At 40.6% G+C, this 17,825-nt stretch overlaps 1 protein-coding gene and 1 pseudogene across 1 annotated transcript; both read left to right on the top strand.

The window, feature by feature from the left end:
* Positions 1-332: 332 nt before the first annotated feature.
* SNTN (sentan, cilia apical structure protein) lies at positions 333-14,773 on the top strand. The gene is made up of 4 exons (XM_063113509.1): positions 333-442; positions 2,423-2,457; positions 10,739-10,878; positions 14,615-14,773. Exons 1-4 carry the CDS (start codon positions 333-335, stop codon positions 14,771-14,773), a joined length of 444 nt encoding a protein of 147 aa, XP_062969579.1.
* LOC134391352 (transcription elongation factor A protein-like 4) lies at positions 6,026-6,683 on the top strand (annotated as a pseudogene).
* Positions 14,774-17,825: the final 3,052 nt, after the last annotated feature.

Here is a 17,825-nt window from a genome sequence, read left to right on the forward strand (position 1 = left end):
GGCACCCAACTTGCACCATACTGTTCACAGGTGTGACTTTTTGTGTGATTACCTGATTAATACCAGTCATGCACACTAAACTCCCTGAGATCAGGGTCTATGTCTGATTTTGCTCACTTTTGTGTCCCAGCACCTTGCATGGTGCCTAGTGCACAGTAGGGATTCAAATATTTGTTGAATGCATGAATGATTTAATGTCTACATATAATACCACTGGGGGGAAGTTCTTCTAAAAGTGCCATTGTATAGTTGTCATGGAGTAAATAGCAATAGTAACAGTGGGCAAGTGACTGTTGCTTAGGAAGAGCCAACACACAACAGGAGACCAGAGCATGGGTGGCTGTATGCACAGTATCCAGGACCAGGCACTCCATTCAGAAGGGGAGGCCATTCCTTCTGCAGCCCCAACATCCACAGTAGCACCTAGGAAAATGCCCAAAAGGTTAGTGGCATTTGACTCTCCTTTACTGAGTTTTATTTAAGCTCATAGGTGTATTTCCAAAGAGTTCATGTCAACATCTTGATAGCTGAGAAACTGCAAGTTTGGTGACTAATACCCACCCTAATCCATCTAAATGGTATTATAAAAACAAAGAGAATTAACTTGTAGCTTTGACTACAAACTGAAAAGATGATGCAATTAACACAATTATCTTTGCCTCTTGAGAAACATTTACAAGTCAAAATTGGTAATTTTAACTGTATAGCATATTCTAACTTTTCACAACAAAGAGAAATTTTTTCATATTGTTAAAATGTGTAAAATTAGGTGTAATTAATGAAAAATTTTTTGTCTCATGTAATTCCATTTAGGAAAACTGACTTTAGTTTCAAAAAACATTTTCTGGACACCTAACAAGTGCTAGGTACTCTGCCAGGCCAGGGGTGGGAGATATGGGCTAACCTGCACAGCTCTTGCCTCTCAAGGGCTTCTCAGACTCATAGAGGAGATAGAAGTCAACCATGGCAATAGGAAACAGCACATGCCGTGTTGCAAGTGCACAGTGTGCCAAGGGCAAAGGTGGCACATCCTTCATCCTATGAAGGAGATGATAATGGCACAGATGTTTTAGAAAGTCAAGACCATAAAGGGTCCAAATAGCATAGACCATAGGGTCCAAGATAGCATCGACCATAAAAGTTCTAAGAGCATAGAATCCAGCTTCCTAATTTTACAAGCTAGAAAAATGAAGATGAAGCCCCCAAAGGTGACAATCCCTCAACTAGTTAATACCATAACCGGATCTTGAACCCAAAAGTTCTTTTTAAAGAGCTGTCAAAGGTACAACCAAGTTCTATCATTCCTATTGGCTTTCTCGAAGACCACTCTAGCCACTGGGGGTTGAAAAATCAAGCAAACTTTGATTTGCTGTTTGTAAGGGAGAAGATTCATCTTTCTGCCTCCAGTCTGGCCCCTCTCCAATTTACTCCTGATATAGCAGGTGAAGTAATTTGCCCAAATGTAAATCTGATCATGTAATCCCCACTGCCCTTGGGATAACAATGGATCCATCACAAGGCCTCATCTTCCCCCACTGTCTCCTTCCTTCTCTGGGTTCAAGGCACACTGTCCTTCCTTTGGTTCTTCAATCATGCCACTTTCTTCTATTTAGGGCTCAGCACAACTGTTCCCTCTGCTTGAAACGCTCCTCCTCCTCCTCCGCCTGCTGATTCATTAGGCTCAGGCAAAATGCCATTACCCTGACTGTAGATGAGGTTAGTCCTTCTCTGCCCTCTATACGTGCTCAGCCATTACTGTTTATTGAGTTACCTGTTGAATATCTGTCTTCTGCACTAGGTTCTAAACCCCAACAGGGCAGGAACATGTTTCTATCTTCACTAACACATCCCCACTCCCCAGCATAGTACCCACTTTTTTAGGTTGGCTAAGCAGGTGGGACAAATAAATTTCAAAGTCTCAGAGTTTTGCAGAACAAGAGGTTATTTTTTATTTTTCACATAACAGTCCAGAGTGGGGGTCAGGTCTATGGTAGTTTTACTGCATGCATCCATGTAGGAACAGAGGCTAAGGATGCCCTACCATCTTCAACTTGTGGCTTCCAAAGTCTTCCTGGTTGTTTCCTTCTTAGTCAGCTGGAAATAGGAAAGAGCACAGAGGACCTTACATGGAAGGTGTTCACTTCTCTTCTGCTCCTTATCCGTTCAGAGGAAATTAGTCACATGGCCACATAACCGCAAGGAAGACCGGGACATGTAGGCTAGCTGGCCAGCCATGGTCAGGCACTTCTTTATTATGTGCAAGGAGAAGGAGGATTTTGGTAGACAGATGGCTGTTATACTAGAACGCTCAGTGAATATTTATTGAAAAATAATAATTTTTAAGTCGTTGTATTGCTTTGCTTTAGATGCTGATATTAATACCCAAACTCCCAGAATCATGTTTCTTTCATTTTGTTGGCAGCATTTCAATATCGAAACAACTGACTTCAATAAAAGGTAAGGCATGAGGTGACTGAGATGTATGTTTCTCCTTTACCATGATGGCAGATCAATAGTTAAAAATAATAGGACATCAAAGAATGCCAGAAATGCAATGGAACTTGTGGATAAATCATCAAACATTCATGATGTTCTTTTTAAAGATTTTGGAACCAAGGTCCAGTGATGGGAATTAGCTTGCCTAAACTTAGCCCATTAAAGGCAGAGCTAAGCTCATGGATCCCCTGACTCCTAACTCAGTGTCCTTGCCACCATATTCAGTTGCTTTTCCATGGGCAGTATTCTCAGGATGTCCAGAGGAGGGCCTTGAGTCTCTGACTCATGAATTTTCGTAAGTGGAACTTAGGATGCAACTGACCCCCAGCTGCCCCTGGTGATTGAGTGAAAAAACACAGTGTGGCCAACTCCCAAAGTGTAAATATTCATCCTCGGAATTCAATTGCAATAGTAAGGTGTCCTTATACTTACAACATTGCCACGGAAATAATATAATACTCCCATACTTGGATTATTATTTTATTCCAAAATGTGTGGTTTCACATGCTTATAGAGTAATAAGCGCAGCTGGACATTACTACTTTTCAATTGTTTCTCCTCCTAGATGGCTGGCCAATCTCTCCAGAAGAGATTCTTCATATTTTTATTTAAATAAATCTCCATCTTGATGAAAATATTATTTTTATACTATCACAACACAACAGACTTATGAGTTCTGTTTCAAAATTTACACAGTTTCGATACTTTTGTGAATTGTTCCATCACATTTCTAATATAACTTCTCCCTGTGGGAGGTTGAGGGGGGATTGTAACCTATCACCCCCACTGCCCACCACCCCCATACATATACACCATTCCTAGCACCAGACTCCTTAAATTGGACCATTGGGCCACATTGATACCCATGCCTTAAGAAACCGCAGGATAAACATGGCTCATCTTCCCAGAATATATTTTATTCAACAGGAAGTAATTTTCAATGTTATTCATTTAAATCAGACATGGATAGATCATGGAATAGAAGTCAATACAAACCCACATTTTCTCTGCTGGCTACTTAGGCCCTTGATCACCTGGGGAGTAGGGATGTGGAGTAAGTACATTTTTACCTCTAACATCCAGGGTAGTTTTGCAGTAGAAAAGTTTGAGAAGTACTAGAGTACTGGGAAAACTATTGGCCTAGAGAATAGAAAATAGGAACCTAGTTTTTAGTTCTGCTATATACTACCTACATGAGCTTGGGCAAATGACTTCTTTCCTGTAGGTCTTCACTTCTTTATTTGCAAAAATAACATATTAGGAACAGTTCCAAAATGTGGTGATTCTGACACCTTGCTATATTGAGAGGGGTGTTTCTATGACATTAAAGTGTTAGGAACTTGCCAAATCAAGTGCCTAATGTTTAGTGTTCTATGTTCCAGGCTAAGGGAGAAGGCAGAAAGCAGAGAACTGTGAAGTCCAAATCAGCTCAGTCCAACACACATATACTGAAGCCTACAACACACCAGGGACTAGGAATGAACACAAACATAAACAAGATACAATAACTGCCCTCAGGAAACATACAGTACACTCTGCTGTTCAGTATGGTAGTCACCAGCCACATGTACCTGAGCACTTGAAATGTGGTTAATTCGAATTGAGACATATATACGATTTAAGAGACTTAGTAGAAAAAAAAGTATAAAATATCTTAATAATTTGTTTATATCGATTACATATTGAAATAATATTAATATACTAGGTTAAATGAAATGTATTATTAAAATTAACTTTAGCTATTTCTTTTTATTTTTTTAACGTGGCTACCAGAAAATTTTGAATTATGATTGTGGCTCGCATTATATTTCTTTTGGGCAGCACTGATGTAAAGGATAGTTTTGACAGATAAACCGAGTGTTTCAGTGTAAGGGTCATGAAAAGATTATGTTTAGGGAACTAGAGGAGCACAAAGGAGGGACATGTAGCTCCATCCGGGGGGTTGGGAAAGAGTCCTACAGAGTATACAACCTGAAAACAACACCTAGGGGCGGTGTGCATGATGGTGGGGAGCCAGACTGGCTGTGTTAGCTTGGGCAAGCTACTTAACCTCTCTGTGCCTCAGTTTCTTCATCTATACAGTGGAGATGATACTAGGACCCACCTCACAGGAGTCGAATCACGCATGTACATCCCATGTAGGAGTGGCTGGCATATAGAGTGTGAGCTCTATAATCACCCATTGCTATTGTCCACCAGAACGCAAGCTCCACACAGTCAGGGATTGTTCTTTTGATGTTACCCACTGCTCTATACCCAGAACTAGCACAGGGCCTGGCAATGAATATTGCCAATAAGTACTCGTTAGATGTATAGAGTGTATAGGGAACCACACACAGTTATTAATGCATAAAAAGTGAGCTGGGGAATGGCAGAAGAGGCAACCTGAAGTGGCCTGGCTTAATGCCCTCTCCTCCATCACCTCTCCAGAGGCAAGAGAGCCAATAAAAAGTGCCAAGAGACAAACAGCAGTCTCTCGTGTTTTTCATCACACTTAGCCCTTGACAATATGCTGTCACATACTAGTTCACAACTCTGAGGCAGACAGTGGAGTTAGGAAGCAACCTGCTGGGTTTATGAAGGGAAAATAGGAAACTAAGAACAAAAACAGGAAACTAAAAAGCCTTGAAAAATGTCATAAGTGTTGGTAGGATAATCAGAGCTCCTTGCTGTCTTTTATTTGTAATATTTTCTAGTTCTGTTTTTACCATGAACATATGCTATTTTATAGTCTGGGGGGAAATTCATGCTGTTTTTTAAGAGAGATGGAGGAGAAAGATGAGACGTTGCCTCGTCCAGATGGAGTTCTCATTCACAGTGAGGTCAGACCTGAACTTCATCAGAGGGCTGGAAAATGTCTCAATTCCACAACTACCCACTGGGGAGGGCCTTTCAAGGAGATGTTCCAAAGTAGCCAATCTCTCTATGGGCTTTGAAGTCAAACAGACCTTCAAATGCTTCCTTTGCCCCTTTTCATCAATGTGACCTTTAGATTCTTGATCTCTCCATGTGTCAGTTCCAATAGATAAAATAGTACCCAGCTGTATGGGTTTTACTAAGCATTAAACAAAATTATGTTTGAAAGGCACCTGGCACATAGTAAACGAAGAAGGTGTCTATCATCATTCGCAAGCTCACTCACAGCCTCAAAATCCACTCGTTCCTCAGCAGGAGGCACACCCAGCAGAGAGCAAGTGGCTACTGTCCTCCTAGAAAAGTCTCAGGCCCAGTACAGCAGCTCATACTAAAGCCCTACCTAGTTACTCTTGACTATTAATTAATAAATCAACTGGTCAAATTTACAGAAGAAATATTTACCTCCCAAGGAATTCATGTGTTTCCTCCAAGAAATTTGATTCTTAAAGATAGGACTGTTTCTAAACAGAGTTTATTCTTCAGCTCATTAAATTCAAGATGACCATCATTTAAAAATCCAACGGTCTCTCTCCCTGCAGTCCTGAGCCATCTGCTCCAGTCTCTGGGCTCCTAACTGTTGCTCCATCTTCATTCAAGTCTGTACTGCTGTTGTCCCCAGCACTCTGTGAGGCCTGACAAGGAGGCACAACCTGTCCAGAGTCCCTGCAGTCCAGGAAAAGCAGGGGAAAGCTCAACATGGAAAAACCATACAATGAAAGGGAAGGAATGCCTTCAAACCAAGGAAAGATGGAAAATGAAGAACAGCCACAGCATGAGGAAAAGCCAGAGTAGTTTAGACTCTGGAAGACAAGGAAAAGTTAGAAAACAAGGGAAAGACGGAAGATGAGGGAATGCCAAAGGATAAGGAAAAGCCAGAGTAAGGAAAAGGCAAATGACAAAGGAGAGTCAGAGGGAGGGAGAAGCAAAACAGGAAGGAGCCAGAAAGTGAAAGAAGGGCTGCAGAAAAGGGCCCAGCTGAGGATGATGTACCTGGGAAAACCAAGAGAAAAACTGACAAGGGGCTGGCCCAGTACCTCAAGCAATATAAAGAGGCCATACATGACATGAATGTCAGCAATGAGGATATGATAAGAGAATCTGACAAGATGGCTAGGGTGGAGGATGACAAGAGAAAAAGCAAGCAGAAATTGGGGGCATTTCTGTGGATGCAAAGAAATTTACAAGACCCCTTCTACCTGAGGGGCCCAGGGGAATTCAGGGGTGGCTACAGGGCCCCACGAAAGGACACTGAAGACATTCCTTATGTATAGTACCCCTGGCCGACATTTGCCAGGCCCTATGCTTTAACCTTATGCTAATACTTTGTTTTGGATGTCTCTCCTGTTACCAGCAGCCTTTTGACCCAACTGCAACACTCTGTGTTTCAGTATCAGATTTCATCCATTGCTAGGAAAAAATGTCTATGGTGCATTGTAAAATTAAAAATAAAAAAAAAAAACATTACTTGTGGAACCAAAATAAAAATAAAAATCCAACAGTCTGAAGCAAAGGACCAACACCACCTCAAATACACATACCCCCAAAAAGGCAGACCATGAGCCAAAAGAAATATGTCTGTCTCCTTGTGTTTTGATTAACAGGAAAATATTAGGCAATTGAGGAGATCTCCAGTTCTAAGTGTGGGTTTCCTGGATGTGGCAGAGGTGGAGGGAAGAGGTAGCTAAAGATGGGGTAGGGGGCAAAAGAGCTAAAAATAGAATCCAAAGAAGCGGGAAATTTTCTGAGGCTAAAGTTCTAGGGTAGGTGGACAAACAGACAAAAGTCAAAAATACAAAGCACAGTCAAAGGACAGCAGAAGGCAGAGGATCAGAAACCAAGGAGGAAGTCAAACAGCAGAAAGCTGAGGCCATATGTCTTGCAGCCATTCATTCCACAAATATTTGTGAAGCACTTACTATGTGTTAGGCATTGTTCTAAGTGCTGAAGATTCAATAGAAAATAGGCAACAAATCTCTGTCTTCATGAGGCTTATGTGCTCAACATTTCAAACTCAAGCTCTGCCACTTACATTAGTGTGTCTTCAGCAAGATCATATCCCTCCTTCATCTATCAAATGGTATAATGATGGAGAAATGCTGCATTCATGGATTAGAAGATTCAACATAGGGAAGATATCAATTTTCCCCAAATTGCTCTATAGGTTTAATACAATACCTACCAAAATCTCAGCAAGGTTTTTTGTAGACAGACAAGCTTATTCTAAAAATAAATAAATAAATTTTAGACAGAAATGGAAAGGCCCTAGAATAGACAAAACCATTTTGGAAACAAATTAAGTGACAAGAATCACTCTCTTCAATGTTAAGGCTTAGAATATAGCTACAGTAATCAAGACAGTGTGGTAAGAGCAGAGGGACAGACACATAGATCAGTGGAATAGAATAGAGTACCCAGAAATAGACCCACACAAATATGCCCAAGTGATTTTTAACAAAGGTACAAAAGCAATTTAATGAAGGAAGGATCACATGTTCAATAATTGATGATGAAGCAATTGGTCATACACAGGTTAAAAAATATAAACTTCAACCTAAGTCTCACACCTTATATAAAAATTAACTCAAAATGGATCATGGACTTAAATGCAGAACATAAAATTACAAAACTTTTAGAAAGAAGTATAGGACGAAATCTATTATAAGGGGAAAATTGATTAATTGGACTTTATCAAAGTTTAAGACTTTTCTTCTGCAAAAGACCGGATTGTACAGATGGTAAGTATATGCATGGAAAGATGTTCAGCAACATTAGCCATTAGGAAATACAAATGAAAACCACACTGAAATATTACTATACACTTATCAAAAGGGTTAAAAGAAAAAATGGTGACAACACCAAATGCTGGCAAGGGTGGGGAAAAACTGGATCACTCATGCATTGCTGATGGGACTGTAGAATGGTATGGCCACTGTGGAAACCAGCTTATAGTTTCTTATGAACATACAGAGAAAAAAAATAGATATTATATGACCCAGCAATTGTACTCTTGGTAAAAAACCTGTATGTCCAATGGTGAATGGTTAACCAAACTGTGGTAGATTCATATCATGAACTACTCAGCAGTAAAAAGAAACAAAACATGAACATCAAGGGAATTATGCTGAATGAAAAAAAACCAATCTCAGAGGTAACATACTGTATGATTGCATTTTTTTAACAGTCATGAAATAACATAATTATAGAGATGGAAGACAGATTAGTGATTGCCCGTGGTTACTGATGGGAGGCAGTGGTGGGTAGAGGGATTGGCTGTGGCTATAAACTGGTAATACAAAGGAGTCTTACGTTGATGGTCCAGTTCTGTATATTGATTGTGGTGATAATTACTAAAGGGCACAGGGGACCTCCTTGTACACTTTTTTGAAACTTCTTATGAATCCATAATTATTACAAAATAAAAAGTTAAAAAATACAATAATGTTAAATGGTATAATAATTTCTTTGGTTGTTATGTGAATTAAACGTACAATTTATGTAAGCATCTGGCACATAATAGATGCTCAATAAATGACAGCTCCAACCTTCTGTCCCAGCCAGATAGCGGCTTACACATATGTTCTTGATTTGCTTAAGTTTAGAGCAGGTAGATGAGAGGCAAAGAGAAAGGTCACCCACTGGGCGAGACCAGAAAGCACAAATGATATAAGCTTTGGGCTAAATGGGTGACATGGCCTCAGGGAATGGAGAGGGCACACATTCCTCATGCTACAAGGAGAAATGCCAACATATTGACTAGAATCCACCTACTTTGGCAGATGTTTCTATACACAAATATTGTAATGTCAAAATTTAGCCTGGGCCTTGCTCAGAGGTACAGTAAAAACTGAAAAGGTCCACACCCTCCCTTCCTTCACCCATTCCTCTAACTCTTGTGCCTCTCCTTCACCTTTAACGGAAAAATTAGAGGCTTACAACCCTTCAAAACTTCTCTTCCCACTTGGAAGAAAACTCTGATTCTTTGACATGGCCTATAAGCCCTGCATGATCTAGCCCCTGCCTACCTTTCCTAATCAAACATCCTTCCAGATTCCAGACTCCAGCCACAATTGTCTTTCAGCAATTCCAATGTGCCAGACTCCTTCTGACCTCAACCTTCACATGTGCAGCTCCCTGAGCCTGAAACACTCAACAAAGCCCTAATCCCACCCTAAGCCCCACCCTTTTACATGGCTGGTTCTTTCTCGTCCTGTTGATCTTAGTTTAAACATTAATCTATTCAGAGTTACCTTCCAGCCACCTATCTAAGTAGTTTTCCTCTCTCCCAGACCCACTCTGTAATTTTTTTCTGTCTCTGAACCTTCTTTGCCTTATATATCACAAGTTGCAGATATGTATATTTTATATATATGTGGAGAAATAAATAATTACCAAATATATATAAAATAAATGTATATGTATATGTATATATCCTCTTGATAATTATTTATTAATTACTAGATCATAAGATATATGAGGGCGGAGACCACATCTGGTTTTGTCACCTCTGTGTGCTGAGTACCCTAGCGGAGTACCAAGCACATAGTAAGTACTCAATACAAAAGTCACATCATTCTTTGAACCTATGATTGTTGCACATTAACTGCAAAAGTGGAAAGCTGTGAGATTCTGTTTTTCTTTTCTTACTATTCATTTATTCATTCATTCAATAGCATTTATAAGCACCTACTATGTATGTAATAGACATGTGTGCTGGTCACTGGGAATATAGTGATAAAAAAAGAAAGGTAGGATACCTGGCCCTATGGAGATTGCTTTCTAGTTGGGGAGAAAGACAGTTAAATATGTAATAACTGTAAAATGTGATAAGTTCTGTACTAGGGGATGTACTGATGATTAAGAGAACATAAGAATTTTCTTCAAGGTAACTTGTATATTTCTCTGTGTTGACTGGATATTATAAACTGGAAAGAAATTAATTGTCACTGCTCTTTCAAAAATCTTAAACCAGAGAAACCAGCTGGGAGATCACTGTGTTTGAGTCCATGAGTCAAGGAGAGCACTTATCTGTCATTATATCAAAGAGCTTGTCCTGGAAGTCATTCTCCTTCATCATACTGACATGAGGTGATGTTGTGTCTGACAGAGAATATAAATTCCACCAGAACAGGACTTGATTTTATTCAGTGAGGTATTTTTCATGCCAACAACTAAGCCTAGCACATTAGGTGTACCATAAATATTTGCTGAATAACTGACATACACCTTTCAACCTTGTTCCCCATTTCCCTTAGAAAACATAGCCCCATGTCTGAGGAAGAGTTTTTTCTAACCTAAAATATTTCGTTGCACATTTCTTTTCTCATAGCTCTGGGCAAGGGCTCAGATCTGGAAAAAGCCATCGCCACCACTGCTCTGATTTTCAGAAACTTTTCTGACCCTGACGGTAAACTTGGAAAAGCTACTGCCAAAAATCTGCTGCAAACCCAATTTAGGAATTTTACAGAGGTAAGAGAATTAATATGCACAAAGAAAGAGGGGACACAGCATAACGACTAGCTTAAAGAGCCGTCAACCCCAGCTCATGACTCTCATCATGTTGTCTCACTCGATAAATGCTTATTGAGCACTTATAGTATGCCAGGGGCTGAGCACTGGAGTTAATGCAATGAAGAAGTTGACAATCCAAAAGAGTAAGAAAATATGCTGGAAAAGCACTTAGAATTATTCATAGAACATGAAAGAGTAGAGCATATAGTGAGATGGTAAAACAGAAGGACTGTGTTAAGGCAGGTAGTCAAAGAAGAACTCCCAGAAAATTAAGGTAAGGTTGAGATCTGAAGCGTGAGCAGGAGTTAGCTAGGCAAGGGGGGATGAGAAGGATGGCATTCCATGCAGAGGGAATGGCATATGCAAAGGCCCTGAGGCAGGTCAGAGACCTGGAAGGCCAGTAAGTGATTGGTGAGAATCAGGGGTTGTGGGGAGAGAGTAGGAAGCAGTGGGAGATGATGCTGGGTAGGTGAGGAGAAGCCAGAGCTTACGGAGGCATAGCCTGAGGGCACAAAGGAAGCCAGAAATGGTTCTAAGTCCAGGTTTAAGAAATGACGCCAGCTGCAGTCCACAGAACAGACTGGGGTTGGGAGGGGAGTGGTGGTGGGACAGGAAAGAGGAGAGTAACTACGGGAAGCAATACATACAAAGGATGGAGATGGTTTGGACTAGAGTGGTGAAAATGAAGGGAAACAGACAAATAGGAGAGACATCTGGAAGGTGGGATGAACAGAGTCTGAAAATTGATTGGCTGTGAGAGTTGAAGGACAGGGGAGCAAACAATGATGCCCAGTTTCTGATTTAGGGGAGAAATGAGTAGTGGTCCCCTTCCCAGAGAAGAGAAAGACTGGAGAATAAGCTGGTTTGAGATGGGGTGGGGTGGGGAGGAGGTGATGGGTCTCCTTAGTATGTGCCTATTTTAAGATGTCCATGAAACATTCAAGTGGAGAAACTCAGACAACAACAAGATATATAAGTTGGGAGGCTAAAATAGAGATATGTATTCAAAATACAGAAATGAGAGTTGGCAGTATATCAACACCACTGGCCTAAGGGAGTAACCGAGATCACCTAAGATGTATTTCTCAAACTTCAGTCATTTGAATACCATCTTCAATATCTTTCCCACATCTGCCTATGGCTTGTATTATCATTTACTTTCGACTTTTTTGTGTGTTTTCTCTATACTTAAATAAGGGACTTTATCTCATTCTAAATCTAAATTCAGTGGGTAAAAGTGGAAGCAGATAGTTAAAAAATAGATGACTATTAATTCTTATTCAGTGTTTATTCTCACATCACCTAAAATTGTACTACATTCTACCAGCAATATGTGTTTATACTTTGTAAAATACTGGCCTAGGAAAAATGTGTAAGAGGGCCTCATGCGAACCTAAACAAACAATGTTTATTGGTAGGAAGAGCAAGAAAAGCATAAAGGCAATCTCAAAGGTTCTGTGTGTGTTCTGACATATTAAAAAGGTGACTATTCTACATATATATACACACACACACACACACACACACACATATTCACATATACATATGCACATACATATGTGGTTTTAGTATACTATATTTACATAAGACGTCACCCATTGGAGGAAGCTGTGTCAAGAGTACAACTTCCTGTGATTAGGATTATTTCAAAAGAGAGTGTGTGTGTGTGAATCCGGTGTGATACTCAGAAAAATGACTGGAAAGAACTTTAATAAGGTTAGCTATCCTTGGGTAGTAGAGTAAAGGCTTACGCTTATTCTTTTTAAAACTATGTTTCTAAATGTTCTATATTAAATATGTATCATTTTTGAAAAATACTTTTTAAGGTTATTTTTTCAGGCACAATTTGACAAGAGATAAAAAGTTTGCGGGAGCCTTTATACAAAGGGGGGATGAATATAAATCCTCTAACATTTGCCTGTATCAGAGGCAAAAAGAAAAGGCATATCCCAGAGAAAAAAGGGCCTGTTACCTGGTGGCCTAACAAATGCTCAACGGGCTTTTGACAAGCATGAAAGTGAGGACCTAGTGATGTGTCATCTTGATGCAACTTATCCCTCCTTTAAGATCAACAGAGGAAAAACGTTAAAAACAAAGTCACTGGGAAAGACACTTTTAGCCTTGGGGCCCTCAGTGTTGGTTACACCCAAGAAATGCAGCCAATTTCTGGATCTCTCTAGCAAAAGACATTCTCAGGTCTCAGTGTAACCCTGCCCTCTGCTCAAGATGAGAGGCACTAGAGAACAGAGTCATATCTCAGGGACCCAAGGGGACAGCTCATCCCAGGGCATTCTCAGTATCCCTGGTGATAGTCTCGCCTCACTCAGCACACATGTAGAGTGATGTCAGACGCTGCCCTGACCCAACACCCTGCTCCGCAAGATTCCCTAAGGCAGGAGCATGCACGTGAGTCAATGGGAAAGGCCACAGAGTCCCCTTCATTCCTGACTGGGCTTTCTCCTAAATCCCTGTGTGGAGTGCTCTGGTAATCTGAGCGGGACCCTCTGGGTGAGGCCTGGGTCCTAAGGGGAACATCTCCCTCCCATAGCCTAGCCGTAATCTGGGGGCTCTTAACATCGTGCAGCCAGTCAGATATAATAAAACTAGCACCTAAAGGCACTGCTAAGAAGATACAAGAAGATGTCTGGCCATACCCCCAGGAGGCTTGAACCTGGGTCAGCTCCTTGCTCTTCCAATAGGCAGAAAAAGAGAGAAGACAGACCTGTATTCATCTGTGAACTTTGAGAAAATAGTGTTCTGTTCCTCTAATAAAGTAGACCTTTCTCTGTCTTAGAATCTGACCCCTTCCAAATAGCATTCAGCTCTCTTGAAGGGAAGGGTGGAGCACTACCTTGGCCCTCTCTGATAGGGCGACCTCTTGAGGAGGACAAGCCTAGAGGAACAGGAAGGGGTCTAAGCCTGTAAAAGGAATGTGCCACCATTCCAAAAGTGCCTTCCTCTTTGTTCTGATGGGCTTTTTACAGCCGGCACATGGGTGAGCATCTCGGGTTGACCTAAATGCAAACATAGGTTAGTATAATAGTGAATCAAATGGCCTTAGCAATTTTAACGTCATTTGGAAAGATATTTCACAAGCTGTGGTTTGAAACTGAAAGTGTCTCCATTGAGGTACTATTTAGATGTTTTCCTTCCATCTGCCTGTTTATGAGGATTATGAACTTGGATTTGATTTATGATCAAAATAAATGCTGAACAATCTTCCAAAGCACAAATTTTCTTTTAGCATATTCTATTCTAAATTTTTGGGTAATCTTAAGACTCATGTGAAAACATAGTGGATACCTCCCCTAGAAAAGAGATTGTATTTTGAAAACCTGAAAACATAAGAATATCCATGTTTGAAGAAAGGCAGGATATCTTAGCAGTGAAGAGCGTGGGCTCCAGAATCAGATAGACTAGACAAGACTGCAAATCCAAACCTTTTGACTCCACACCAAAAGTTGCTCAGGTTGGGACAAGCTACTTTATTCTCACTGAGTCTCGGATTCTGCATCTGTAGAATGGGGATGATCAATGAGATAACCCATGAAAAGATTTAACACAGTGCTTGACTGGTAGCATTGCTAGCAACTTGATGTATTATTGTTAATAATATATTTATTATTGCTTATTATCTGTAAACCTAAGATTTACACAATGAACTAGGGTTTTTACTTGTTCTTTATTCCCACAGGGACAAGAAACTAAGCCAAAATACAGAGAGATCCTTTCTGAACTCGATGAGCACACAGAAAATAAGCTTGATTTTGAGGACTTCATGATCTTGCTCTTAAGCATCACTGTCATGTCAGATCTGCTACAAGATATATGGAGTGCAAAAATTATGAAATAAGCAGCTTTAAATATGTGGTTAGATAAAATAATGGCAAAAGACAGTGTTAAATGATGAGAGATATTTTTATCTTATTTTTAATTAATTGACTATACTGATCATGTATCTAGGATTGCCTAGGATGATTCTGATTGCTAATATTCAGACCCAATATAACTCCAAAAATTTACACATACTTTTCAGAGATGTTTGAATGATACGGTCTCTGCATACTTTACAATATGATAAATTTGATGCCATGAAATACCAAGTTACTTTTGCTGAGCCAATAGAGACCTAAAGACTCTTACAGTCATTGAGTCACTTATTCATTCACCTGTTCATTAAATTATATTTGTTGAGTGTCTACTTGATGGTACTGCCGAGGATAGGGTAATAAACTGGCCAGACAGTCCCTTCCCTCAGACATGTTTGCAGGAGTCTAGCAGAAGAGATGGGTATTGAACAATTTTCTGATCAATTGCATATTACAGTCTAATTATAAGGGCTATAGGCTACTAAAAGAGATTATCACCTGACCTGGGTTCAAAAGTCAGAAAAGCTTCACTGACATTCTGTAAAAGGCAAAAATAGATCAGTGGTTGCCAGGGCTATAGGTAGCAAGTGGGGTTGTCCACAAAGAGCCCAAGGGAATTTTTAAGGGGCCTGGAAATGTTCTCTTTCTTGATTGCAGTGGTGGTTATATGACTGCCTGTGTTTGTCAAACTCTTAGAATTGCACACTCAACAGGGTGACTTTTACTGTATGTAAATTATACCGAAATAAACCTGACTTAACAAAAAACAAAGCCCAATATCCTTGTAATCTCTGACCATGGTTTAACCAACAATTCCTTGAGGCTATGATCTGAAAGTTGTCATATCCCAAAGACCCACACCCCTCTATGGCCATCTCCTGTATTCCTGAGATTTAATTACACACACACACACACACATACACACACACACACACACACACACACACACACACACACACACACACATCAATGCCTGAACCTTTGAGACAAACTCACAAAGGCATGCATTCATGTAGGGCCTTGCCTGAGGACACCTGGCCTCAGTGGAGCAGCTCAGCAGATGGTAATGGGCACCCAAGGGCCCCCAGAGAGGGTGCTGGGCAAGAGTCAGAGCCACAAGCCTTAATCAACTGCTGGCTTCACACATGCCATCTTAGACTTTACGAAGTACTAACAATGCCCCATCTTCCAGCTGCAGGAACTGAGCTGAGTGGCTAAATGATGGCCCAGAATCATCCAGGTAATAAATTCCAGAGTCAGAATCCCAACCCAAGACAAGGAAAGAGGGGTTCCCAGGGGAGGAGGAAGAAAAGAGCAAGTTTTCTGGCCCTCATGACCATCTTGTCCCAGTCACATGCTAAGCTCTGGAGTCAGTCAGTTGGTCACCTAACATGTCACTTCTACTGCAGGATGGTGAAGGGAGAAAAGTGAAGAGGAACTAGTCACAGCCTTTACCTTCAAGGAGTTTATGGCTGCTAAGATATGTATGTAAGTGTGGTAGTATTAGGGCTATTCACTAAATATTTCTATTCTCCTGCCTAAAACATGGTAGGACTGTACTTCTTGCTTCCTTACAGTTGGGTGTGTCCTTGCAGACCAGTGACATGTGGGCTGAAGTGATATGTGCCAATTCCAGGTGGAAGCTTCCAGAGCCTGGGCTCAATCCGCTGCTGTTTCCCTGGGCCATGATAACAGGCAACGTGCCCTGTGGAGTCTGCTCCATCAGCCTGGGTCCTGAGAGAGGCTAGTTTGGAGTAGAGCCCCAGGCAAACTGATATGGATATGTCTCCCAAGGAAGAACTAAATCTTGCTGTTTCAGCCAAAAATATATATTTTTTTATTTGTTGTAAAATGATTGTAACTACTCAAGTCCCTCTCTCATCTCTCATTTTCTTTTCATCCTAACACTGTAAGCTTCACTCACATATATTAAGAAAACCCTTTTAGGAGAGAGACCTTTACCCTTGGTCTGGTAAAATGTTATCTCATCCTGTAGTGTTCTGAATCCACCAAACCCTGACTCCATGGATCTCCCCACTTTCCAAATCCATGAATTTATAGACCATGCGAGGGAAAGCTCCAGACTTAACCCTCTACCACCAATTTAACAGGAGCAGATATGCTTAACGGAAGCATTCAAACTCAATTATCTAACAAAGGAAGAAAAAGGGATGAAAGAAAATTCATTATGTCCAGCTTTCAGTGTCTTCATGCTTTAAGATGTTTGTTTAGAATTGAGTGGGAGAAAAGAGCAGAGGAAAGTTCCTTTATTTCTTTTTCTTTCTTTCTTTTTTTTTTTTCTTTTGACAAACACGGGGCTCATACCATGTGCCAGGCACTATTTTAGGGGCTTTACAAATAGTAGCTCATTGAACCCCCTAACAACCTTGTGATGTAGGTTTTACAATTATTACCATCATACAGATGAGGAAACCAAAGCACAGAGGTTTTGATTTCCCCATAGTCGCACAACTGGAAAGTTGGAGAGTTTTCTGTCCTCCCCAAGGGCATTGTTAATTTTGTTTTAATATTAGACTCTATTGTGAGCAATAATATTAGAACTCAGCAAAAATAGCTGTGCACATTTCAGGCACTGTGCAAGAGACAGCAGTACCATCTGGGCCCCGGAGAACCATGTGGCATTCCTCAAATAGAACTCTGTGGGCTGTTCTCCTTCGAAGTCCTTTGTGTCTCAGCCACAAGTAGCTGAATATGGCAACTTTGGTGACCAACAAAAAGGTCAAATTCACACCTTTCAGAGAGGAAAAAAAGAGAGAGAGCCTGGCCAATGGTGTAATGAAGAATCTCAGAGCTATTCCAACTCTCTGGGCTCCCAGTAAGAATTTTTGAAAACCCATCCCAGGTGGAAAGTCGTACTCTTCTGAGGGGAATATCAATTACAAAATCTATTTTAGCCTGATGCAAAGGATGAAAACAGATCAAAAGCACATGTATGTGTTGGAGCACAAGTGACAGATAGACCAATGAGTATGATGCTGAGACACTAGATCACAGAAGTTCCACTTCTTGATTCTA

The sequence above is a fragment of the Cynocephalus volans genome, chromosome 11, assembly GCF_027409185.1.
Source record: "Cynocephalus volans isolate mCynVol1 chromosome 11, mCynVol1.pri, whole genome shotgun sequence".
In the NCBI taxonomy this organism is placed as follows: Eukaryota; Metazoa; Chordata; class Mammalia; order Dermoptera; family Cynocephalidae; genus Cynocephalus; species Cynocephalus volans.

What these genes read in the sequence shown, in the direction of transcription:
- SNTN (XM_063113509.1), top strand. Translation starts at nt 333, where the DNA reads ATGGGTGGCTGTATGCACAGTATCCAGGACCAGGCACTCCATTCAGAA. An exon ending in CCTAGGAAAATGCCCAAAAG is followed by an intron (nt 443 to 2,422) that starts GTTAGTGGCATT and finishes TTTTGTTGGCAG; the next exon opens with CATTTCAATATCGAAACAAC. An exon ending in ACAACTGACTTCAATAAAAG is followed by an intron (nt 2,458 to 10,738) that starts GTAAGGCATGAG and finishes CTTTTCTCATAG; the next exon opens with CTCTGGGCAAGGGCTCAGAT.